Consider the following 23,858-nt stretch of genomic DNA (forward strand, 5'->3'; position numbering starts at 1 on the left):
ATTGCTGGATCGGCGGGTGCCGCTGGGATTGCGGCCGAGCGGCTTTGTTGGGTCGGCGTGCAGACCGATGCAAGACATGCGCAGATGCAATGTACTCACTCCGCTGGTGTACATCCGCACCATCCCCGACATCCACCCCCTGCATCTCCGTCTCGCCGGCGCTCACAGCATCTGGCCGTCGCATGCCAGCCGCTCGATCTTGGCGGCCTCCTCCTCCCGGCCAAACACCGTGGCCAGTCCGTAAGCCTGCATCGTCTCCTCGCCCTTGAGCAGGATCGAGATTGCACCCTGGGATTGGCAGAGCAGCATTGCCTGGTCAGCGTGCGTCCTCTCCGATCGGCAGCTTTGTACGCCGCCGGCCGCCTCCAGCTCTACCTCCATCTTCATCTCCATCATCCCAAACCCACCTCGAGGTCGTCGATCGCCAGCTTGAATGCGGCCGCGAGCTTCCATTGTCGTCGCTGGCACAGCTTCGCGGTGCACATGTCCACCGTCCATGCTAGCAGCCCGCTGCCGTGCGTCGGCGCTGCCATCTCGATAGCGCTGTCTTGCACTTGCACCTCATTCTTGCGGGTTTCGTTCGAGTCGCATGTCGCCTTGGCTTCGTTGCTGGCCTTTGCGACCAGGTAGGCGGCTTCGAGTTCAGAGTTCTGGACAAGAAAGCCAATCCACTGGCCCCGGCCACCGGGGATCCAGGTGGGTAAGCACCTATGCCGCTGCATTGTCGCAGCCCAGCCCAGCCCACCCGGTCCAGTCCAGTCCAGTCCAGTCCAGTCCAGTCCAGTCCAGTCCAGTCCAGTCCAGTCCAGTCCATGTCTCGGGATGTCGGCGGGGCGGCTGGTGGTGGCTGATTCCTCTGTCCGCTTGCCTCGGGCGACAATGTCCAGCCGCACTCTGGCAACAACCAGCCCCAGCAGCCGGGCTCTCTGCTTACCTCCTGAACCATCCCTGCGCTGGCGCACCAGCCTTCGATCTCGTCGTTCTTGGTCTCGGCGCCCTCGCGATATTCCGCCAGCATCTTGGCTGCATATTGCCGTATGAGCTCCTTCCAAAACTCGATACCCACATGCGGCGCAAACGCAATGGCACTCTCCCACCTGCCGAGCGCCACCAGCAGCTGGCAGTACTCCCGGAAGAGCCCCAGCCGGATGTACTGGCTGGCCATGCGCTGAAGTCGGCTGCGAGTGGATGGCGACAGGATCGTGGACCCGACCGGAGCCGACACTGATGCGAGCGAGTCCTTGGCGGCCTGGACAATCCGACTGTGGTGCTGGATGAGCGTGCGGCTGCTGGACGGGTCATTGTCGAGGCTCTCGTCGTCAGCGACGGATTGCACAATCTCCCATATGTCCCGAGTTCCAGTCGAAGGCTGTTTGTCGAGTGGCGAACATGTCAGAGTGCTGGCCAATGGAGTTCCCATCCACCCATCCATCCATCGGCAATGTGGTCCAGACAGTCCCATCCAGCCAACAAGCCCGTGTCTTCCTCACCATGATGAAGTCAAAGAATGCCGCCCATTTTTTGGAGATGTGGACGGCATCGTTCGTCAGGATCTCGAACAGCTTCTTGGACTCTGTCCCCGAGAGCCGGAACGGACCGTCGTCGAGCTCACGTCCTTTGCATTCAAGCATAGAGAAGGTTGACGAGTGACTCGGATCAGATGAATTGAACACTGAGCAACAACCATCACTTGCGGCGCTCGGCCAGCAGCCAGTACCATTCCGCGCAGAGTATAGCAGCACAACAGCGTACTTCCGACGTTGCCGCACGTCGCCTCAACTGGACTGACCTGACTCGCAGAGCATCAGCGCCCGTATCTTCTCCCGCTCGACACCGCCAACGTCCCGGCCACGGAGCGTTGTGCCGAGGCTCTTCATGATCTTCCAAGAGAGCGAGCGCACCAGATCATCTGCATACCAGACTCTCAGGGTGTTGTCGCGCGATGTCGATACAAACCCGAGTGGGATGGACGGGTGTGTCGATAGCCCGTAGACATCGGCGTGGTGGTGGGTGACGATCTGGATGCACTTGGCCGTCCTGACGGTGTCATCGAGACCGGTTAGGCATAAGGATGGGCGAACCACCAAGGTCGTTGCTGGCGCTGGCATGATGTCGGGGCTGCCAGAGAATCCTCCCTCCCCCCGGGCAGCCGCTCTCGAGGGCCACGGGTACTCACCGAATGTCCCAGATCCGGATGGTGCTGTCCCAGGAGCCGGACAGCAGGACATGGGCGATCTCGCTGGACCAGCACAGGGCCCGCACGTTCTTGGTGTGCCCTTGGAGAACGCCTGTGCACTCATTCTATGAACAGAAACGTCGATCGGCGTTATTGCATGCGCAGGGAACGAGGTCCGCCAGCGCAGAGTCACAGACGATAGCGCAACCATGGCTCTCGAGACATGGTCCTTTGTCCCGGTGCATGCAGCCCCAGAGCCGGGCATATCATACACAATGCAACCATCGCTCGGCAGCAGATTGCAAGCATAGTCCGTGCCCGATCTACCTCGTATATATCCCAGATCCGAACGTCTCTGTCGTCCGACCCCGATGCCAGGATGTTTCTGAGTATTGGTGACCAGACAACCCGGAACGACCGCTTCGTGTGCCCTGCACATGGCCCGAGTTCCCATCAGTCACAAACCGGAACGATACAGACAACGAACGTCCTCGCACGACACCACCATGACGGTGCCCGACTCCCCAGACGCCATCCAAGCCGGTTTGCAAGCCGCATTGTGTTCAGATTTGGCGAGAGCTGGGCTGCAAGTCGTACCTGAGAAGGACCGCAGCACCTGCCCGGTTTCAATGTCCCAGATCCGAATGACGCCGTCCATGCAGGTTGTCGCAATCACATTCCTGGGTGTATCGTGAGTGCAGATTCTCAGTTACCTGCAAATCCGTGAGATTGCATTCGGGCATTGTTTTGGGGGGGGGCAGCGACAGACAATCCACGACTTTCACACCAAAGATCCCACACCTGCCTGCCTCCATAGCATCCACCTCCGCAGCTACGTACCTTCGGGTGGGCGACCAGTCACATCCAAACACCTTCTCGGGATGTCTCAGGCTCAGGAACTTCTCGTAGTTGGACTCCACAGCCCACACCGCACACTCGCAGTCTCCGGCGCTTGCGACGAGCTGATTTGACCCCCACGTCACTCGATAGACTGCTTCGTGATGGGCCTGGATCTTCTTGACCTTGATGCATCGTGTGGCGTCGTAAAAGACCAGAAAGCCGAGCGCAGTCCCAAGGACCAGGATGCTCTCTGTCGGCGACCACGACACCGAGTAGATCGCCCCAAAGGCCGTCTTCATCTTGCCCTTGGAGACCTTTCCATAGTCTAGCGCCGGAAAGGAGTCCTGGAGGGTGATTCGGAGGCCCGACTGGCTGCCGGTCTCGTACCCAAGAGAGGTATCGAGGGTCCCTATGCACAGCTGCGACAGTGACGGCGGTCGACTGGGGGCGGTCCGTCCATTGACGACCCTTCGGGCGCTCTCGCTGCCAGAGGTCCCGATGCCCCATATCTTGACAGTTCCATCAAACGAGGCGGTGGCTGGAGAGCCCGGACACCGGGAACAAACGTGAGCATGGCAAAAGATTGAACTGCAGGTTGTGCTCGACTGTGTTCTACTGTGCTCGACTGTGCTCGACTGTGTTCTACTGTGCTCGACTGTGCTCGACGGTACTCGACTGTGTTCTACTGTGCTCGACTGTGCTCGACGGTACTCGGCGTCGCTTGCTCCTGGTCTTCACCCTCCCCTCACACTCTCTTATCACTCATAACGAGAGGGTCAAATCTCCGCTCCAAAACCACAGCCCAAGCTTACCCAAGAGCAACTCAGCGTTGGACGTGTTCCGCTTAAAATCGCATTCAAAGATCGTTTCCGTGTGTCCACCCTGTTTCAGGAACAGCCACGACTCCTTCTTGAGATTGAAGACCCCGATCGATCCGTCCAGAAAGGCAATCAAGAAGAGTGGATCGGAAAAGTTGAGGCTCGACGGAATCGCGAGGATGGCGTGGACTGCGGAGGGGAGTAGTCGGTGTAGTTGCTTCTCGGTACTTGGTCGAGCACGAGTTGGGGCATCAGCAGTTGGAGGAAGAGAGCCAGACGTCCAAGCATCAGGGAATGACGCAGGTGCAAGTGCAAGTGCAGGTGCAAGTGCTAGCGGTGTTGCATACCTCGATGAAACCGTCCAGGTCCGGAGAACACCGGAACGCACGTCCGTGGTCAAGAAGCCGCCCGGTATAGACGGAATCCACGACAGTGTGCTGATCCCTGTGAAACGAAGGGAGCCAGCGGCACATTGTTGGGCAGAGCAATATAATGTGAGTCGATAGGCGGATGGTTGCGCTCTAATGAGGACCACACGATCAGACAAAGCGCTGTTGCGCTGGTCCAAACGAGCCTGGTCGCATCCAAGCTTGGTCACTTTCCAGGAAGCACACTGCATCTTACCTCCACTGGGGATGTCAAATATCGACAGTGTGAGGCAGGTGTTGGAGTCGATCAGGACCACCCGGCCTGCGAGCCAGGGAATGTTAGTCGCATGCTGCTGTGCGGCTGACCAGCATGTTTCCACGGCCTTGCCGCAAACCATTCTATCGAGCGAGCAATGCCACTGTACTCCTCATACCATTCCGGAACGCTGCCAGGAGATAGCAGTCGCTCTTGACGTCCCACTTGAGGTCGGTGACCTCGCCCATGCCACCGCCCATGAGAGACGCAAACGGGTTGGTCTCGGAGAGTGTCAGCGCGGACGAGGACAGATCGATCTTGTTCTTGTGTGGCCGCTCGCTGTGATGTAGATCTGATATGTACACTCGCCCTTGGCTGTCGCCGAGGGCAATCTGATCCTTCTGCTGCAGATACCATGCCGACGCGACCGAGCCATATGCAAGTTGTGAGTGAGTCGAGCGTAGGATCATCGACTCAAGACCCTGCTCGGACGGCCACATTACCTTGCCGGGGTTGAGTGCGCAGACAGCAATGTTGACATCCATGTAGTAAACCGCACCCTGGACATATGCGGCGCTACCAACCGTTTGTATGTAGGTTGCTGCGAGAGAACAGTGTCGGTGGGAATGTCGATGGGTGAGGAAGGCTCTCTTCTGCTCCACCCCGACTCCAACTCCGGTCGATGGCCGCCATTGCAGCCTGGTGGACCTCAAGCCCAAGAAACGGGTCAGATCGCTTACCGTCTTCTTGCAGAAACAAAATCATGCCCGGGACCGAGTAGCTGTACTGCATCCACACGACGGGCGCAGAGATCTGCACGGGGTACGTGCGCACGAACTCGCTCGTGAGAACGTTGACGACAACGATGGTCTTGTCGATAGAGGCCACCGCGAGCAGATCGTGGTCTGTGGGATGCCTGGAAGCATCACAGGCGGTCGATTTGTATCAGCAGATCACAGGCGATCGCAGAGAGTACCAGCATACGTTCGAGACTCGACTTGCACCAGGCATACTAGAGCTGGATCCGCCGTGCGTCGCGATGACAACCAACCAACAGATGCAAGTGATGTTCTGCTTGTGCTTGGCGATAATGTTGATCAAGCGCACATGGCCTGCGAAAGGCTCTGGTTCGTTCGGCTGGAGGAGCGAGCGCATACTCTCGGCGCAACTGCCCAGAAACGGAGTCGATGCCGAGGCAGACGAGGCAGCTGGAGCCGGATATCCTGCTGAAACCGAGTGTCCTCCTGATGCCCGAACATCGCTGGCCAGCGCCGGCTCGGACTCGACGGCATATATGTACAGCGCCAGCGTCGAGCAGTAGGCAAACCGGATGGCATCTGCAGGCTTGCGCTGTGTTGCCGAGGATCGCACCGTCGGCGCTGTGCTCGTTCCTTGGCCTGCGATACTCGGCTCGGCGAGTTTGGGCAGTGTAGCTGGCGGCCCTCTATCCCGAATCGACGTTGCAATGACATTGCGGTGCCAGGGAGCACATCCCGACGGAAGCAAGGCGACCTGTCGCATGAGCGTGGCTCGGAGGCTGCTCCAGAAGTTCTTGGCCCTGCAATTCGCCACCGGCGAGCGAATAGAGAGAGTACCCTTGGTCGGGGGGAGGGCTCGTTGGTCTGAGACAGTTGCTTCGTTTCCCACCACTCGCCTGGGCGGCGGATGGCGCGCAAACGGGCCAGATGAGTTCCGGCTCATACCCACGGTCGCATCCGGGCTCTAGCTGCATTTCGGCAGACAGATATCAACGCATTCTTCCTCAGGTCGGCAGCGACCCCCCCCCATCCGGTGCCGCTATCGCAGTGTCTCCAGCGACCAACACAGCACACGTTCCGGAATCGATCGGTCGCGGCCACAGCTCCAGGTCATGGATCCCGCGACAGAGATCGACGTCAATGGAGCCATCCGCGAGGTGCGGTGTTATTCGGCATCTGCCCTGTTTTAGGCGATCTGTCGGCTGCGTCGCTGTTCTGCTGTGGATTCTGAGCGCAGGACGATGCATCCACAAAGACTGAGTACACCGACTCTTGTTCCTATCGATGATGCAGTACCTGTTGTTTGCGGACTATCGATCGACCCTGGCGTCCTTCGACTTGGAGTGCACTCGCAAAGGCCGATCGCCCCAGAATCCCGGTCTCCATGATCATAGCCACCGCGAGCGGATGGACCAGATTCAGGAAGACGTGGTGGGTGCAAGTATAGCTCCTAAATCACACTGTTCGCGCATCCGATGGGCGAAATCCATTTCTGTTGGTCAGATCAGTGCCTGAGCAAACGACCCATGGTGCTGGGGGGGGGATCATGCAGACTCGAGCCAAGTCCTCACTATGCATCCCACGCAGGATCGATTCATGATCTTTTTCCACGAGGGCAACCGAGCCGATTTTTTCCAAAGCTGGAACCAGGCGTTTGACTCTGAGACGCAGCTCTCCGACCCAACCTTCCAAAAGCTCGAGTTCAACCTGCATGTGTATTTTGCCGTCTTTGCCATCCATCCTTTTGTGGGTCCGACCCATGCAAGAGTAGGTACCTCCACTCTACTCTTTAGTGGAAGCAGCGTTTGCGATCGAGCTGCAATCTAGTGGCAATCGACCATTCGCATCGTGCAGCTGATCCATTCGCATCCCCTCCCTTTCCACGCCCAAGTCCGTCGACTTGGCGGTCGAAATGGATGCCTTCAAGGGCTTCCTCGAGAACCGCGGCCGCGAGCTCTGCAAGACCCCGCAGTTTCTACCCTTCTACGCTCTGCCATATGTCGTCAGTCCCAAAGATCATCCGTCCTTCAGCGACATATTCGACCAAACCTGGACACAGAATCTGCAGGAGCGACTGAGGCACTTTCTCGAAGGCGCTCTGAGATCCCACCAACGCCCTCGGCTCCTGACCCTGGTTGCCATGGTGCGTTACAGCCCAGTTTGCGGGCTGGTTTTGCGGGCTGGTTCGCAGGTGTTCGTGAATTGACGACCAGGCTGAGCCGCTTCTCGGCTGCCGGCTGATTCTACGAGTGCCAGTTGGATGTGCTGGTTTCTTGGACGTCAAGTATCATGCCATGTATAGATCCTGTGGGAGCAACGACTACACACCCCGGCCAAGGGACGAAACAGTATCTAATCTTGCCAACGCCACTGCTTCTTCCGTGCTACATTCGTTCAGGGCGATACCGGGATTGGAAAGAAAGGTACTCGAGTTTGAATGATGGGCACCCGACTCGATCGCGGTGCGCACACGGCGGCATCCAAACTAACCCTCCTCGCTTCCCATCTTGAGGAAGATTACTACCAGGAGTGCCGAGTCCTCCGGCAAAAGAACCAGGCTCTGGTTGATCGCGAGCAGTTTCTTGTCATCAAGCACCGGGGTCTCCAGGTTGGCAGCGCCTCGTTTGGCATCGGCCCCTTGGCATCGATCGCTGCCCAGCGCCATCGCTCTGATGCAGTTATGTTCGTCAATGTGAAAACTGACGCCAATAACCACAGGGCGACTACCACAATCTCATCTCGATTGCCTCCGAGCTCGTCCAAACCCTAGCTTCATGTATCAACGGAGAGCAGGTGGGCATCTGACACCCTGAGCTTGTCAGAATACCTTGAGTGCTACCTCTTTGCTCATCAACGCTCTGCGAGGCTGACTGGTGTCTCGCTCTTGTGTGAAGATCACGGCTGCATATCTTGCCAATATTTGTGCGCGATTGAACTCCTTCAAGGCTGATGGAACCACACGGCAGCTCGAGCAAGTGAGTTGGTAGCCCAGAGCACAATCCATTCCGAACTGAGCTCGCCCGCCCATGTTGCACACTGAAATCCACATTCCTTCAACCATTTGCAGTCCGGCACCAATCCTGCCAAGATGAAGGAGCTGTAAGGAGATGCAGTCGAGTCCAATGTCACTCCGCCTGTGCTGGAGCTGACTGGACCAGCGTCTGTCGGTCCACCGCGGTGTCTGTTGGTTCGTCACGGCGCATCCCAGCTGCGAGTCTTACCGACTGACTTGCTGCTTCTCGACACAGACAAGAAAGGGAGACAGCTGGATCGATGGAGATGCTGCTCCAGCAGCTGAACTACAAGCTCTTGCTCGAGGACTTGGATTTGGGGAGCCAGCGAATGCCCGCCAGAGACAAGGCGCTGCTTATACAGGCCGTGCGGATGGTACGTTTGACACCCCTGTCATGCACATGCACACAAACCTGGCCTGCAACAGTTTCTCTGCCCCCGTTTCTATGCGAATGCATTTTCCTGAGCTTCCCAGCGACCACAAACGATCAAGTGACTCAGTACAAGCCATCCTCTGTTCATCCTAGTTGTTCATGAAGCACATCAAGAGCCATACATCCGCCCGGATTCTGAGCGCTCTCATTTCACGCGACTTTCTCAGCATCCGCTCCAACCAAGTAAGCCTGAAGGCAGTATGCGTTGATGGGACACGGGTCTTATGGTCATTCATCATTGTCGGCCGTGTGCCACGACTCAGCTCGGCAACTATCCCTTTGTCAACTCTAGGGTGTCCTGCCGAACCTCGCCGGCACACCGCCGTTGGTGCTCAATCAGCTATCAAAGCTGCTCAACGTGGTGGCGTCGCACTATTCTGGTCGAGAGTATCTTCTTGGACAAGGACAAGAGGGCCGGGACAATCCAATGGTCTGCTCCCTGGTCGAGCTGCTGCAACAAGAGGAGCGTGACACGGCGACCCGGCAGAATCTGCTCGGGACATTGCAAAAGCTCAGTCTAAGGTACAGACCAAAGTCATGCTCTTGCCCTCCAACCCTTGGAATCCACACCGGCATGAGACGGCCAACAAGCGGGGGCTGTCAAGTCGGCGTGTTGCCCATGAATGTGCCCACCAACGGCCGTATCGTGCCTGACAGTGTCGGTTCCCAACACACAGACGCTGTGCACAATCCACGATGAACAACCTCAATGTCGTCTTGTATCTACACGACATGCTCGAGGACCTGGAGAATCTGTCCGAGTATAGCATCGAATACGGCACGGCGCTGCTGATGAACCTGTGTTTGCGCTCCGGTGGCAAGCGCCAGTGCCTCGAGGATCCAGGACGGACGCTGCGACTGTTGAACGAACTGATGGAGCACGATAATCTCCAGGCAAGGAGCAATGGTCCAAGCATCTGCTCTACTTTGCCGTATCTCGACCAGAAAACGGCAACGAGGCTCTCGCTGTACCAACTGACCGCTTGCAGGATGGCTTGTGCAGGTCAAGACATACGTCAACGGCGCACTATTCAGCATCCTAGCCGAACCAGCGATCCGCGAACATGCCCGGGCCATGGGAATGGGCCATATGCTCGAGTACATGAAAGGCTCGCTGGATGAGCAGCTCGTCAAGCAGGTCGATTTCATCATCGACCAACTCAACTCTGGTAAGCATCCGACAAGCAACAATTGGATGTGTCTTGCTCTTGCCTTGTATCTGCGTTGCTCGCTGGCGACCATTACGGGCTAGACAGAGTAGTATTGGATTTGGCTGCCAGCTAGAATGGGTGGGATGATCAATGCCAGTTCGGCACACATTGGCGCCCGTGCTGCTCCAGATGCAAGGTCGCAGCATCTTGACCAAGCGTGGTGGCCGTGTTTCCGGGCTGTCTGCAATACTGACTCTTGTTTTTGGATAATATAGAGGAGCAGGGTGAATCCAGTGCCGATGCCGTCTCTGAGGACGGAGAGGAAGACGACTTTGAAGAAGAGGTATGCCCCGAACCAGTGCGCTCAAGACCTCGCACGGTCCGCATCGGAATCGACTGTCCGACCGCTAATCGCAGTATTCCTTGGCAATTCTGCCCGCACCAGGATCTGGACGACGAGTTCGAAGAAAGCTTCGAGGCAGATGATGCCAACGTGCTGGCAGCGCAGCCGAACGAGCTGTGTGGGGAGGAGCTACTGCACAGACGGTATCTCCTCTCCGATGGCAGCGGCTCTTCATCGGCCGGAGGACTAGTAGGCCACTCGGACCGTCGCAGTGCCTCTGCTCGAGCCCCACAGGCCCGACCATCGTCGGTAGTCGATCGCCCAGTGTCTCGACCGGGATCAAGGGAAATGGACGATCATTTGAGACGGTCTACCAACGAGGTAATGTTTCCGATGCCCGCAAGTTAGAGCTGGGGTATGCTGCACTTGCGACTAAAATGGTTGTTTGATCAATCTCTGTCTCTCACCCTCTCCTCCGTCACGAACAAGATTCTCGCAGCGACTCAAAGGCGGTCGGTGACGCCCTTCTCTCGTCCTGTGACGCCCTCGAGGGAGCGCTATGGACCCAAGGAAGAGCTGATGCGCGAGTCCATCAAGCCCGCCGCTCGCAAGATGGATCCATCATCGCTCCGACCAATACAGAGCCCGATTCCAACGACGGAGCCACCGCCGTTGCCAGCTGCACTAGAGAAGGCGCTGCCGCAGATCACCCCGGCCTTTACACGGAAGGGCAAGCCCATGGAAGATATGTCTGCGAGGGAGTAAGTGTCTTGCTGGCAGTCGGAAACGATGGTTGCCAGTTGCCGAGAGAACAAAGAGGGCTCTGCATTGACTTTATTGACCATAAACAGGGTGCAGGAATTCCAGACTGCGTTTGGCACTCGCCCCAAGATCCCTCGGACGCCGCTGACGACCTCAATGAACTCGGTCACCGAGCAGCAGTGAGCAGCCGCACAGGACAGCGCCAGAGCTGCCGCTTTGGCTCCGGCGCGCAATGAATACAGGCAGCCATCATTGGCGTGCGTGGGAAGCAGTAGAGCCGGTGGCATATTGCGCGCCGCGGATTGGCCAAAGACATGTCTTCGCGCAGCAGGCCGCTGACGAAGAGAATAGCGACGACGATCAGAACGTGGGTAACAGCAGCAGCCTGCAGGCCACGCCAACATGTGCAGGGCGGCGATGGCGGAGAGGGGGAGCCGCGGACAGTGGCTCAACTGTGCTTGTACCTCAGAGCTTGGCCTTGGACTCGGAATTCACATGAATTCCGGTTCGCTCCAGGAACCTCATCGCCTTCTCGACGCCGTGGGTCTTGACGAACACGTCCTCGATTTGCTGGGCGACGACGAGGTCGCCGAGGATCTTGATGCGCTGGCTCACAAACGCCTTGACTCCCGTGAGGCCGCCGGTGATGAAGTTGAGGATGTCGGCGTCCTCAATCTCGACCAGGACGATCGGGAGCGTGGTCTTGCTCTTGCCCTTGCCCGAGGCGGGCAGGACCGGCCGGGTCTGGGTGACCACAGGCACGGCCTCCTGGCCCTGAAAAAGAATGTACCTGGCGAGCGAGGCAGCCGCGATGAGCGTAGCCCGAGTGTGGGACGCGGGTATTTGCTCGGTGGTCGGCATGCGAGGGCGTAGTACTTGCTGGAGAGAGCAACCGCATCTGGTACACTTGCGGGCGAACCTCCCCTCGAGATGTGCTTGAACGGAAGGGCTGCACGCCAAAGCCGCAGAGACCATGTATGTCCATCTCACGGCACTTACCACTCCTCCTTCTTGATGCCTTTCTTGAGGACGGTGACGATGAAGAGGCCCTTGAGACTCCCAATCAGCTCAGGATGGGCTTCAAGCTCCTTCTGGAGCTCGGGAAACAGGATGGACGAGATGAGCAAGCGCTCAGGCTTGGCAGGCAAGAACTCTGCGAGCTTGTCTCTGCTGCTCATGGCTTCGATGCGTGTGGGCGTGTGGGCGTGTGGGCGTGTGCCGGCGGTGCTTTCAAGGACAGAGGTCGTTCTGGGAGCGGCGCTGTCGGATGTGTCCAGGGTCTGGTCGGGAACGGCGATGAACGAAGTTGAACCGCTCCGCGTTCTGGGTTTGGAAGCGCGTGCCAGGAGGCGGCTGCAGCCGGCTCGATCCGGCTGGGATCCTGGCTCGAGGGTGCACGTGGCTGCTGGTAAGACCCGGCATCAACCTGGCATCAACCTGGCGTCAACCTGGCATCAACCCGGAAGCAACTGAGCTGGGGTGTTCACCATGCCAAACCCAAACAGAGCGTCTGGTGTGCTACGATGCGGTATAGTTATATTCATAAGATCCACGGGGCGGCTTGGCATCGACGAACAAGTGCCCTGCAAGACCAACTCATCCCGTCGCAGGCACACGCCTACAGTGACCGCTGCAACTGCTCCCTGGCGACTTTAAAGGCCTTGGTCGCTTTTGCTACTTCCAGAGCAGTGAGGTCGCGATCAAGGAGTCTGCTGCAGAGCGAGCCCACAAGCGTGCTGCAGTCTTCGACGTACTGCCGCGCCTGGGCAAGTGTGACTGCACCGAGATTCCGCTGCTTGGCCCGCTCCCACGACGAGTGGAAGGCCTTGATTTTGGGTATGCATGCCCGGAAGTCAGCCTGGTGGTAGCGTGAGACTGCTTCCGACAGCTTGCTCTGATGTTCGGTAACAAGATCCATCATCGCGACTGCTTGCTCGAGCTCGCCTTTGACCGTCTGAGATACCGACACTGGGCGGTCGGGATACGACTTGGCCAGCAGCACAGGCACGAGGACTTGCAGCCCCCGGGCCAGAGCCTTCATGCATTTCAGACATGGCGCATCCCAGGGGTCGGCTTCGATCGATCGAACACCCGGTTCCGGATAACTCTCCGCTGCAATGCACCATGGCCACCGACTGTCAGTCGCTTGACAAAAGCCTTGGGTATTCTCCCAACATCGCTGTCGGCACTGGTCCCGCAACGATCGACTTACGGATGGCATCAATATGGACCGATGTCCCATCGCAGTAATCCATACTGTCGTCGTATGGGAGCGCGGCGTAGTCGTCCGAATCGTTTCGGAGCTCGGTCTGGTGAAAGACGGCAAACGATGAGGAGAGCTACGGACAATATACCTATAGCCGGAGAAGGGACACAAACCTGCTTGGTCTGGACCAGCGCCCGGAGCGACGAGTCTTTCGAGGCTCTTGTGTCAGGAGCCTGCAGCAGCAACTCGCCAAAGTACGACGGAACAAGCCCGCCGTAGGGAATAAAGTGCCGAAACGACTCGTCATAGAACTGACGTACGGTCCCAGAGTAGTTGGAGATGGTCAGGATTCTTGGCACTTCGATCTGCGCCTTGACGCACAGGTTCTTATCTGAAGATCCGCCCGGGAGGAGATGCGGTCCAGCGTCGTCAGAAGGATAGCGTCGTCAGAAGGACAGCGGATGACCAAGGCACACTGTCTTTCGAAGTCGACCGATCGATGCTCTCGCCGCAGCCATAATACCGTTTGATAGCAGGACAACCCGCAGGACCGACTCTGCTACCCAGCGGCAACAGTCCACTATCCGGTCGTCGTTGGTCATGGCCTGCCAAGATATGGATGGGATTGGAGATGATCGAATCGCAATGAGGGCTGCATATTCAACAGGCTGTGTGCGGCGACCATCTGGATCGATGCAAGGGCTCTGCAAGAGCAGCAGATCCGCCGACAATCACACACCTGGCCAAAGCTCTCCTGTTCCAAGGTTTGTCCCCGCAGGTACGGCGTCTTGGTCTGCAAGGCATTCAGCAGAAAGTCGTTTGCTCGCCGGGCCTCCTTCGAAACTGGGCAGCCTGGGTTCGACTGGGATGTCAAATCGCCGCAGGACAAAGCTCGAGAGGGTGAGCGGCTACCACGGAGCGGACACATTGGCTCGAGAGCGACGGGCCCTTGGACTGCTCTCGGCAGGATCGAAGCTGTACCTTCAGAGCATCCAGCTCCCGGACGACGGCTTTCGGAATCAGAATGGTGGTGAAGAAGTGGTTGGCGCATTTGAGCACCTCGCTGACGAATCCGATATCGCTGATCAGGTAGTTTGTGTCGATAACAATGACGCACTCTGGATGGACATCGACCGAGTCCTGGCGTCGGTTCGCGAGGGGCAGTTGCGCATCCGACACCACGGCAAGGAAGGGAGGCAATCGAGTAGGAGAGAAAGGCACTGGTGAGTATCGGCGGCTGCCGCTGCGAGCCGATGTGGGCACGATTCCATTTCCAGGCGACTGGTTTAGATCCGTTCCGTTGCATCAGGCTCTTCTCGCGGGGGGGGGGGCGATCTGCAGAGGAGATCAGCCCAGCGAGCGGCATCCAGGCGCTCAGTCTTGAAGCGGCCGGTTCAGGAACCAGGAGTTGCCCACTGCGAAGCCCTCGAGACGATCAACGCACCAGCAAAACGACGCCGTGACCTGTGCCGGGGACCAGCGGATGTGCACGGAGCGTGTGGATGATGTCGTTGACCTGGTCAACGTCCATCATGTCCATATCCCCGCTGCCAGACATTGCGGCTGCTCTCGGCAATGCAGACGGAGCGATGTCGATGCGGTCCGTGGAGCCAAAACGAATCCCGAGACGGCCGCTTCCAGAGCGGCGTCACGTGGCGTGAAACAAGTCGGCTCAGGGACAGGCCGGCTGCGGTGGAGGGCGGCTCCATGCAGCAGTGCCACCGGAGATGAGCAGCGGTATATTTGCAGGATATGAGCAGCTATGCACGGCTGCCGGTGCATTACACCGGATTTGCCTCGTTCAAGCGCATGAGTGTGTCCACGAAGCCCCATACATCGTCCAGGAGCGTCGCCTGCGGCCGTTGGCTTGCAAGAAAACCAATGGACCTGTTCGCACTGGCACTGGTGCTTGAACTCGCAGAGTGGTGGATCCATAGTTCTTGCCTCAGCTTCAGTGACGGGACCGAAAAGACATATGACATGGATTCCAGCACTGAGCCCTTTGCCTCGATGACATATCTGCGCATGAGTGAAGCAGTGGGAATTGATGCAGAGGCTGGTGAGAACGGTAGAATGGATATCCACAGGCCCGCAAGCGCTGCAGCAAAAGTCATTCGTCACTGACCTAACAGGTCCAAGTTTTGTTGGTAGCTTGCCACTGCGGACCATGCTTTCCACAGTGATCCAATCCTCGCCGATCGACAGGCTCTCGAGCTTCACCTTCGAACCCGAACCATTCGGCTGCCAAATCGTCGAACTGGCTGAGCACCATCCAGAAATAGTCCTGTCGAATTCGTCCGCAAGGAGCCCCAACAGGAAGTTTTGGAGCTCTTGGAGCAGTGTGCTGTAGAGGCTCGAAAATGGCAAGGGCGTTGATTTGTCCCTTGATCGAGGCGGTGAGTCTGATCGGCCATGGGTCCTTGACATGAACAATAAACCCTGGGTTGACAGACTCACTTCCACAAAGTGGCTGTGGACACAATGAAAGCCGCTAACACATCAGCACATCGCGTAGAGATAGAGATGGAGCCAAGCTGTTTTTCAGGTGGGAACTCGTACCTGCCGAATACCGAAAAGAGCCAGCTCGTATCGTTGGATCCGCCGCTGTGGGTGGTGCGCCTCAGCCGAGCATGTAGTCTGCTCTGGATCCCTCGGAAGAGTGTATCAAAGACATCCTGGATTGCACTGCGCTGTCTACTGAGACACACCTGTCCGATGACATGGTTGAGAACACCCGAGGAACTGCCGCTGCTAGTGCAAATGTGAGCCCAGCCGACAGGAATAGTGTGGTATCGCAGAGAAACCGAAGCGTAAAGATGTGGTGTTAGCCACGCGTGCCGAATGCCCGAGTTTGTCGCGAGATTATTACATCTTGATACAGCGCACGGAGCAGCGCCGGATCAGTGGGATCGCACTTGCCGCTTTGCACCGCTGAGGCCTGGGATAATGTGCTGCTGGCTGACAGCCCGCTGGGTGCGATGGAGCTTGCGAAGAGCTTGCCGTGCGTGGATCTCCAACAGCCGTGAGCGGTCATTGACATTGTCTTGGGTGTCTCGCTGTCCCAGCGGCATTGGATTAGCTCCTGCAGCTTCCCGAGCTCCTCTAGCGCTCTATGCTACACCATCTCTGGCTCACGCTACAACACCACCTCGGATCATTCCACAGCTTCGAGGAGCCTGCTTGCGGTCGAGTCAGTGGTGCAGCTAGATACCTGATTTGTCAGTTTGATTTCCACGGTCGAGGCGCCGTCGATGGCGATGGAAATGGAGTTTGTGGCCACAACTGAGTTGCGAGCCAGACCCAGTCCCCCAGCGGCATCCCGCGAGAGCTGGAGATTCACAGTCAAGGTCGGCATGGGACCGTCGCAAGTCGATTAGTGATGTTCGTGTTGGAGTTGGTTGGATCACAGTCGCCAGCCATAAACACCATGCCAAAACTAACAGCGAACCGTGTAGCCCATGGCCGAATGGGAATCGAATGCCATCGAGTGCCAACGCTGAGGAGCACCCTGCTCTGCGGCCCTGGGCAGCCTGCTTCGGACAGCTCACCAAATGGAAGAGCTCGGCTTCAAAGATGCTGTTACGGCCCGTGAGGAGTTTTTGATGGATCCATTCGTCGGGGCAGGTGGTGCAAGGGGATCCTGAAGTCACGTAGACTGGCCGTTAGGCATTTCAGAGTGCGGAGAGTCTGACATGCCAGAGGTAATCAAACGTCTGGCTTGCTTGCCTTTGCCACCGCAGTCCAAGCGCTGCAAGCACTACCTGCTTCATCGCCGATATCATCGTCGTCCATGCTTGACATGTCCCTCGAAACAAACGGCGGGGCAGTCGATGCTTCTTTGCGCAAGCTATGCTGCCAGTGGATCGTCAGCCGTTTATCGATCGTATGCGGCATCACGACCGTCACATCTTGCACAGATGTGTCCTGGCTTTCGCCGTGGCTGGTGCGGATATCGCGAAGGATGTCGGCCTCGCCGATTTCATAGTACGTCGATCCGGCTGCAGCGGGGGGGGGCGGCGGGATCTCAGTAAGTTCGTTGACCAAAGACAGCGAGACCACAAAGAACTGAAGGTACAGCCGTGGGTCGACGGCATCCAGCTAACCCACCGTTGCTGAAGCCATAGTCGATAAAGAGCAGTCGGCCGCCATACTCGCCGCGCGCCTGCAGAATCCAGCTGTTTTGTCGGAGTCGCAGGGCAGTCTCTCCATAGAACTGGTTCTCGCGAGTGAGGGCTTTCAGGATCCGCACGGAGGAGTCGGAGAGCCGTTTGGCAGTGTCGTGGAGATGCTGTTGATCCAAGTGCGTCAGCGCCACACATCAGCTTTGACTGTTCGATTGGCATGATTCCTTCCCATCGCCCCGCACTCAACGCACCTCCTTTTTGGCGGCTAGAGCATATTGCAGATCGTCGATCTGCTTGTAGATCGGGGTCTCGAGCTTGCGCGGAACGAGCCCGAGCTTGAGATGCGCCTGTGCAGGAGGCGGCAGATCGCTGTACTTTGATGCGGCGGGAGTGTTGATGAGCAGCCGGCTGACGATATCGTGCATCAGCTTGGTTTCTTCCTTTGCCAAACTAGGATCGGAGTGGAGATACCATTGCTGTCAGTGCGGATGGCTTCTACTGCTTAACCAACGAGCGAGCGAGCGGCTTGTCCGCACAACCAGAGAGCGGCAAGCATGAGACCAGTGTTGGACCTACAAGATCCTATGCTTCATCGGTTCGAGAGGATGGACAGGGACGGGAGGCTGATCGGGCTGGTCCTTTTTGTCGGCTGTTGTGGCGGCCGCCTCGCTCGATTTGAGCTTTGCAACGTTGCGGGCAAAGAGCTCGGACGGAGACGGGCTCGGCTGGAAGATCAACTCTCCCGCGACCGAAAAGTCAAATGGGAGCGACTGGGTGCCTTCGAGGCCGATTCGGGTGTTCATGGCGACGGCCGCGGATGCTGAAGCGTAGACAGCGACACTGCGAAGATTGCTCCAGCCACGACCGAGCGAGCGAGCGATCTAAGGCAACAGCAGATCGATTGTGTGTCCTGGCTGCAGAGCGGACCAAGAGATGCGGGACACAAGCCGGAGAGCTGGAGACGGACGAGGATCTGGGCCAAGCAATATCAACCCAGCACCGGCGCGAGATGGGTTCGAGCCGACAGACGAAGCATCGCCGTGATCTTGCCAACGATGGCAGACGACAGATGGCCGTCAAGACAGGAGCGACGGATGATGGTCGGATCGCACACCTGCCGCTACGGTAGAGTAGGAGCCAGGGGAAGCATCTATACCATCGGCCACGAGCCAGGCCCTCGCTAGAACCACCTTTGAGGCCCAAAACTACCGCAGCAGCCAGCCCGTCGCCTTGGAAACAGCGGTACCGATGCAACCCACACGCAGTCGCCATGAAGGACGACCAAGAGCACACCGGCAATGGTCGCAAGCAACTCCGAGGAGTGTCGGCATATCAAGAAGAAAGGGCATTCGTCGTGGACTGTGACGGGCGACAGTCGACACCAACCGAGATCGTCCTCACACAATCAAAACACGACCCAAGCCGGTCTTGGGACATCGACGGCAGCGATAGGACCAACAGACCAACAGACCAGAAGCAAGTGCAGGACCCAGAGGCGCTCTGGCTCTGGCAGCGGTTGGACGAGCGATAACACTTCATATCACAGACTTCATTTGGGACCAAGCGCCCGGCTGGCTCTGTGCTGAGCGTAACATGGATGTGCAAGGTGGAGTACAGGGACAGCAGGACCTTCGCCGTGGCTTGCGGACGGGAGAAGCCCTATCGGCAGGCTACTTGAAGTGTGCGCTGCGTGGCGGGACTAAGGGCAAGGACCGGTCTGAGTCCTCAGGGCCGGTTGATGGAGACGACGCGGTGTCCGCCAGCGACGCAGAGGCAGCTAACGACACTGTCAGGCGCAAGCCCGCGGCTTCAAGAAAGAAAGAAAAATGAATGGGATGCAGAGTTCGATCTACGAGGCCTCGGAGGGATCCGCCGTTCTCTTTGCCCGCTTGGACTCCCAGTCCTTGATCGCCGACTTGATGGCGTCTTCCGCGAGCACTGCAGGAAGGAGAATGGAACAGCAGGTCGTTAGATCAAATGCGCAACCGCAGGGTCGCCGAATTGCATTGGGCAGACCACCCCCAGGGCCAAGGCGAGCATGGGCCGTGAACCTACTAGAGCAGTGGAGCTTGACGGGCGGCAGCGATAGTTCCTTTGCAATGTCGGTGTTTTTGATCTTGACTGCATCCCAGACATGCATGCCCTTGATCTTTTCGGTGGCCAGCGACGACGAGGCGATCGCGGAGCCACATCCAAACGTCTTGAACTTGACGTCCTCGATCATGCCCGTTTCATCATTGACGAGGATCTGGAGCTTCATAACGTCGCCACAGGCGGGGGCACCAACGAGGCCGGTGCCGACGTGGGGGCTGTTCTTGGACAGCGATCCAACGTTGCGGGGCTTCTCGTAGTGGTCGATAACCTGGGCCGCCACATATCGGCCAGTGCCGGCATACCCTTGTTAGCACAGTGCCTGCCCCAAAACCACCAAGCTTGGCCGTCTATGTTCCATCGGCAGCAACGACGGCTTTGGCACATCAAGATGCTACCCAAGCCCCCCGCTGGTGCCCGCCTCTGATTTCCGGCTGGTTCTGCCTGCGATTCTCTCCGTGCGCAAGGTGTGCATCCGTCTGCAGATCGATCTGGCTATACCTTCTCGTGGTAAGATCGGAATTGGATGGCGACCGGCGACTGGGCCGCGGCGATGGCGGAGGCCTGGGGAGCAACAGCTCGAGAGGCCGATCGGACGAGGGCAGACTGGTGTGATCTGGCAGCAAACATGGCGTCGATGGGGAGCTGGATGACAGATTGCAGTCGGCAACGGCAGCGCTGGCTTCGGGCGGGTCGACTTGCGCATCGGTTTAAATATCGCTTTTCAAATGTTGATTCCGGCGGGGCTGATACACTCTCGCCGGTGCCTCGCGGGCGTCTCGGCGTGCTCTCTTCTCGCCCGGGTGGCTGCTCGCGGCTGACTAATCCACGTGGTTGGCACTATCCGCCGCACGCGATTGGCCCACGGTTCCGTCCCTGGCGTCATCTCACGTGGCGGCACTGGCTGTCACTCCCGGTTTGCCGCGGATGCAGGCAGGGGGGAAATGTGACACCCCTGTTTTGAGCCATGACAGTGGTTTTTTCTGTGACCTGAATACACACACCCATCCACTCATTGCACTCATGGCCAAACACAGCGCCCTCGATTTCCGCATCTCTGCAGTGCGGTGTGGTACATTCACGCGACTCTCTGGTCTGCTCCATGGTGTCTCGATATCACGATACTCGGCCTTCTCGAGTCGCTTGGCTTCCCGACACTGTGGGCGCACCTGGGATGTATTGAACTCGTTCACCGAGCACACATGGACGTCTATGGTGGCGGATGAACTGCTCAAAGTACTTGGCGAACCCGAGTCTCCTAGGACTGGATGCATATCCCTTCCCTTGCTTCCAGGAGGCATTCCCAAAAGCAGTCACAACCTCAGTCTCCTTGGACATACTTGTTTGGCCATGATGGCAATGAGCGGGTGTATTCAGTTCCCAGAAAAACTACAGTCCTGGCTCAAAACGAGGTGTCCCGTTTCATTCCTGGAACGCTGTAGCCAGTCCATGTTGATGGAGCATCGCTCCGGACGGCCAGTGTTGTCGGGAGGCTGGATGCACCGGACGTGCTGTTTGCTGCATGAGCCGGCTGGCGCCCGCCCAAGAACATCATGCGGCTACTGCCTCGAATCTTTCGGGGCAAAGTACTTGCCACGGAAGCCAGCATGTGCCGGAAGCTGCGCCGTAGCGTCGCCATCGGCAGAGCCTTCACCCGCGTTCTCCGTGCTTCCGATCTTCTCCATGGTGATGAGCCGGCGAGCCCATTTGCCAAAGTTTTGCTCGCTGTTGGCGATCAATCGGAACTGAGGGTGCTGCGGAACATCCTCAGGCTTGTATCTGTGGCATAAAGGTCGACAAATTGCATCAAACAGTGATATCGTTGCTGATCTCCGAGCTACAGGAATTGACTTCAATACCCGCCTCCAAGCCATACGGCCTCCAAGCCATGCGGCCTCCAAGCCATACCACCCACCCTCTCGGCCCAGCTACTTACTCGCTTGTCACTGTGGGCAGCCAGTAGACGAGCCGACCTCCGGGTCTCAGGAATTTCGCTGAGAACTCGACCAGGTCCTCCAGCACATGATGCATCTCGTATGGAACTGTTTGTGGATACCGCGGCTCGCCATTCCTGATGTGAAATCGAGAGAGAATCAGAGTCGAGTCTGATGAAGCTACAGGCTCGCCGGTCCGGCTGTGCCTGTTTCATTGTGGACTGCTATTACGATTGCCACAGCCGGAACGGAGGCAACGTCATCGGTGGCTGCCTCAAATCCCACAGTTCCGCGCACTGTCATACGCTTTGATGGCATCAGCCGTCGGCTTGACCTTGGAGTTGTGTCCAATCTTCTTGGCACCAGCCCGAACGCCGTATGGAGGATCGCACACAATGGCATCCCAAAACTCAGCCTGGCGCCACGGATGGTGTGCTGGATTGGAAGTGAATGTGTTCAGTCCCCAGGGCCTATGAACAGCAGCAGCAGCTTGCATCGCCTCAGGCTCAATTGCAGCTTCTGTCAGTGCACTGGCATACCCATATCCGTCACGATATTGTCGAGAACCCGTCCCTCGAGATTGTACTGCCGAACATTCGAGGATATGCTCTTGTCATCTGGTACACGACATAACGATGGGTTTAGCGGGCAATCCAGACGGAGAGCGTGGTCACTCAAAGGCAAGCACAGAAAAAGCATACTGCTCGATACGTGGCGTGAGCCTGTGCCTGACGCAAGCCTACGTCGCGTTGGATAGACCAACACTCACCCTTGCCGCGGATCTGACGGCCGTCAATATCAGCACCCATTGTGAAGGCCCCAAAGTGGGCACAGGTGAACAGGAAGCTTCCAGTCCCCACAAACGGATCCAGAACGAAGCTTCCGGGCTTGACCTGCACACGAGCAGAGATGAGCGAAAGTTGGGTTATTGGAGCAGCATCGAGATGTCCAACAAAGCCCAAATCAGATGGCAGACCTCGAGGCAAACGCGCCATGCGATCCGGCCGTGCTCTCGATGGTGATATGACGGTCGTAGTATGTGGACATATGGTCTGAAGCTGCGCCCAATAGCGACATCATCGGACAAGACAATCGAGATATCTTGTATCGCCGGCCTGGATAAAGGCACGGCTTTTGCTCACCTGGGCTTGGTTGGCCATGACCAAGGACAGCTCGGCATCCATCGAGGTGATGCCCAGATACTCGCGCTTCTTCAGGTCGTATTTGGAGACCAGTGAACGGTTGCCCGATGACACCAGGACGCCAAAATAGGTCATCAGGGGTGCCTCGGGAGACGGAATGCCATGCAGGGAGTTGTCGCCATAGTCTTCGTAGTATGCAAATGTGACATCTGGGGTCTTGAGATCGATCGGGCCGCGGAAGTCCAAGAAAGCAAAGCGGTTGATCCGCTCCACCTGCACCTTCATTGGGAGAGTGACGCCGAAAGTCTCGACATTGAATTTGAAGGAGACATCCATATAATTCCCCTGATCCGAGAATTAAGTCGCCCAACTGAGTCAGTTCTCTGTTGACGAGCACTACGGTGGAATCGGTACGCTCGAGGATGATATGGCATTCGTATCCAGTCTTGGTTCTGGGAAATGGCTCGGCATGGTGCCACTCTGTCGCCTGTTCAGCCAGCTTGTCGGCCAATTCATCGGATCGCCATCCTCACAGATTGCCCACGAATGCCTTGCGAATCCGGGCAAACAAACAACCGCGGGAACTCACCCATCGATCAGGGTCCGCTTTGACAAGCTCGATCAGTTGATCGAGCGATTCGGCAGCGCCCCAGAGCTCCACGATATCCCTGGGGACAGAGCGGCAGGGACTACATCAGCAAACGAGGAATATCTGTCGCCGCTGCGATCGCTGTATCCAAGGCGAAGACAAGGCACATCCATCGGCGATCGGTCTCCTACTTGATGAGAATCGAGCGCTGGATCAGCTTCCGGGCATCATCCACAGAGTCCAGCTCGATCTTGAGGAAAGGCGACTGTCGCGGCACCATTCGAGCGTGCAAGAGCATTAGAGGGGTATTGCGGTTTGGTTCGTTCGTCAGATACGCCCAAAGAGGCCGACACAAACTGTCCGATCGTCGCACTGCGGCGGAGCGAGACTGGCCTCGAATGGGACAGAGCCGACAACTCGTCTGCGCAACTTACGGATGCAAGATAGTCTCGCGGATCGTAGCTCAGACGAACGTTCTCCAAGGTGGCAAGGGCCTCCAGCTCTACGGAGTGATATAATATGAGCCATCCGGTCGAAGCGCAGGTCACCAATGAAAGTAGTCAAGGGAACAGGGAAGCTTGGCCCGCGGGAGGAATCGGAAAGCAGATCCGAGCGTCGCATCCTGCCATCCGAACAGCGGAGGCGATGATGCACTCACCCGCCAGGCGGAAATCGAGATGGAAATGCGCAAAATGCACCACGAACAGCGGCATTGGTAACGGGGCGACGGGTCGAGTTGCCGAATCGAGATACTGGCTCAAGCGGGCGATGCTCGTCAAGCAGATGATGCAGAGAACCAGATCAAAACCTTTGGAATGGAGCGCAGTGCTTTTTTTGTGGCGCACGTGACGCAT

The 23,858-nt window shown here is 57.6% G+C and overlaps 8 protein-coding genes across 8 annotated transcripts; 2 read left to right on the forward strand and 6 right to left on the reverse strand.

Annotated features, from left to right (window-relative positions):
• Positions 1–9: 9 nt before the first annotated feature.
• BJ171DRAFT_602137 (WD40-repeat-containing domain protein) lies at positions 10–6,190 on the reverse strand (the record flags this gene model as incomplete). Its single annotated transcript, XM_053115139.1, has 18 exons — positions 10–288; positions 408–671; positions 935–1,369; positions 1,491–1,615; positions 1,790–2,037; positions 2,177–2,301; positions 2,504–2,607; positions 2,774–2,856; positions 3,017–3,554; positions 3,829–4,061; positions 4,182–4,278; positions 4,459–4,524; positions 4,637–4,862; positions 4,962–5,059; positions 5,199–5,363; positions 5,616–5,808; positions 5,971–6,016; positions 6,162–6,190. The coding sequence occupies 18 exons, from the start codon at positions 6,188–6,190 to the stop codon at positions 163–165; spliced, it is 3,201 nt and encodes a 1,066-aa protein (XP_052963170.1). The 3' UTR covers positions 10–162.
• Positions 6,191–6,328: 138 nt separating this feature from the next.
• On the forward strand, positions 6,329–11,421 carry BJ171DRAFT_632482 (uncharacterized protein; the record flags this gene model as incomplete). The annotated part of the gene is made up of 20 exons (XM_053115653.1): positions 6,329–6,373; positions 6,510–6,647; positions 6,804–6,983; positions 7,108–7,359; positions 7,615–7,639; positions 7,733–7,824; positions 7,935–8,009; positions 8,111–8,191; positions 8,284–8,315; positions 8,465–8,603; positions 8,756–8,845; positions 8,955–9,184; positions 9,340–9,464; positions 9,557–9,594; positions 9,666–9,831; positions 10,089–10,156; positions 10,259–10,334; positions 10,451–10,537; positions 10,656–10,917; positions 11,008–11,421. The coding sequence occupies 20 exons, from the start codon at positions 6,329–6,331 to the stop codon at positions 11,099–11,101; spliced, it is 2,295 nt and encodes a 764-aa protein (XP_052963171.1). The 3' UTR covers positions 11,102–11,421.
• On the reverse strand, positions 10,952–12,207 carry BJ171DRAFT_445895 (uncharacterized protein). The gene is made up of 3 exons (XM_053108181.1): positions 11,918–12,207; positions 11,383–11,708; positions 10,952–11,253 (listed from the first exon to the last, which is right to left on the reverse strand). The coding sequence occupies exons 1-2, from the start codon at positions 12,094–12,096 to the stop codon at positions 11,384–11,386; spliced, it is 504 nt and encodes a 167-aa protein (XP_052963172.1). The 5' UTR covers positions 12,097–12,207; the 3' UTR covers positions 10,952–11,253; position 11,383.
• Positions 12,208–13,573: 1,366 nt separating this feature from the next.
• BJ171DRAFT_221985 (uncharacterized protein) lies at positions 13,574–14,757 on the reverse strand. The gene is made up of 3 exons (XM_053106500.1): positions 14,569–14,757; positions 14,106–14,264; positions 13,574–13,986 (listed from the first exon to the last, which is right to left on the reverse strand). The coding sequence occupies exons 1-3, from the start codon at positions 14,680–14,682 to the stop codon at positions 13,723–13,725; spliced, it is 537 nt and encodes a 178-aa protein (XP_052963173.1). The 5' UTR covers positions 14,683–14,757; the 3' UTR covers positions 13,574–13,722.
• A 248-nt stretch (positions 14,758–15,005) lies between these two features.
• BJ171DRAFT_477864 (uncharacterized protein) lies at positions 15,006–15,474 on the forward strand (the record flags this gene model as incomplete). The annotated part of the gene is made up of 2 exons (XM_053108891.1): positions 15,006–15,183; positions 15,305–15,474. The coding sequence occupies 2 exons, from the start codon at positions 15,006–15,008 to the stop codon at positions 15,472–15,474; spliced, it is 348 nt and encodes a 115-aa protein (XP_052963174.1).
• A 358-nt stretch (positions 15,475–15,832) lies between these two features.
• Positions 15,833–18,143, reverse strand: BJ171DRAFT_222008 (subunit 17 of mediator complex-domain-containing protein). Its single transcript, XM_053106501.1, has 7 exons — positions 17,825–18,143; positions 17,500–17,698; positions 17,232–17,412; positions 16,886–17,122; positions 16,673–16,764; positions 16,336–16,452; positions 15,833–16,180 (listed from the first exon to the last, which is right to left on the reverse strand). Exons 1-7 carry the CDS (start codon positions 18,049–18,051, stop codon positions 16,025–16,027), a joined length of 1,209 nt encoding a protein of 402 aa, XP_052963175.1. The 5' UTR covers positions 18,052–18,143; the 3' UTR covers positions 15,833–16,024.
• Positions 18,144–18,777: 634 nt separating this feature from the next.
• Positions 18,778–20,011, reverse strand: BJ171DRAFT_519795 (NifU-like N terminal domain-containing protein). Its single transcript, XM_053112381.1, has 3 exons — positions 19,841–20,011; positions 19,304–19,610; positions 18,778–19,186 (listed from the first exon to the last, which is right to left on the reverse strand). Exons 1-3 carry the CDS (start codon positions 19,967–19,969, stop codon positions 19,098–19,100), a joined length of 525 nt encoding a protein of 174 aa, XP_052963176.1. The 5' UTR covers positions 19,970–20,011; the 3' UTR covers positions 18,778–19,097.
• A 668-nt stretch (positions 20,012–20,679) lies between these two features.
• Positions 20,680–23,789, reverse strand: BJ171DRAFT_445900 (S-adenosyl-L-methionine-dependent methyltransferase). Its single transcript, XM_053108182.1, has 10 exons — positions 23,663–23,789; positions 23,439–23,506; positions 23,196–23,269; positions 23,005–23,083; positions 22,416–22,760; positions 22,043–22,166; positions 21,813–21,890; positions 21,579–21,708; positions 21,276–21,410; positions 20,680–21,118 (listed from the first exon to the last, which is right to left on the reverse strand). Exons 1-10 carry the CDS (start codon positions 23,715–23,717, stop codon positions 20,899–20,901), a joined length of 1,308 nt encoding a protein of 435 aa, XP_052963177.1. The 5' UTR covers positions 23,718–23,789; the 3' UTR covers positions 20,680–20,898.
• Between the last annotated feature and the right edge of the window lie 69 nt (positions 23,790–23,858).

The sequence above is a fragment of the Polychytrium aggregatum genome (genome assembly GCF_025602895.1).
Source record: "Polychytrium aggregatum strain JEL109 chromosome Unknown BJ171scaffold_43, whole genome shotgun sequence".
Classification (NCBI taxonomy): domain Eukaryota; kingdom Fungi; phylum Chytridiomycota; class Chytridiomycetes; order Polychytriales; genus Polychytrium; species Polychytrium aggregatum.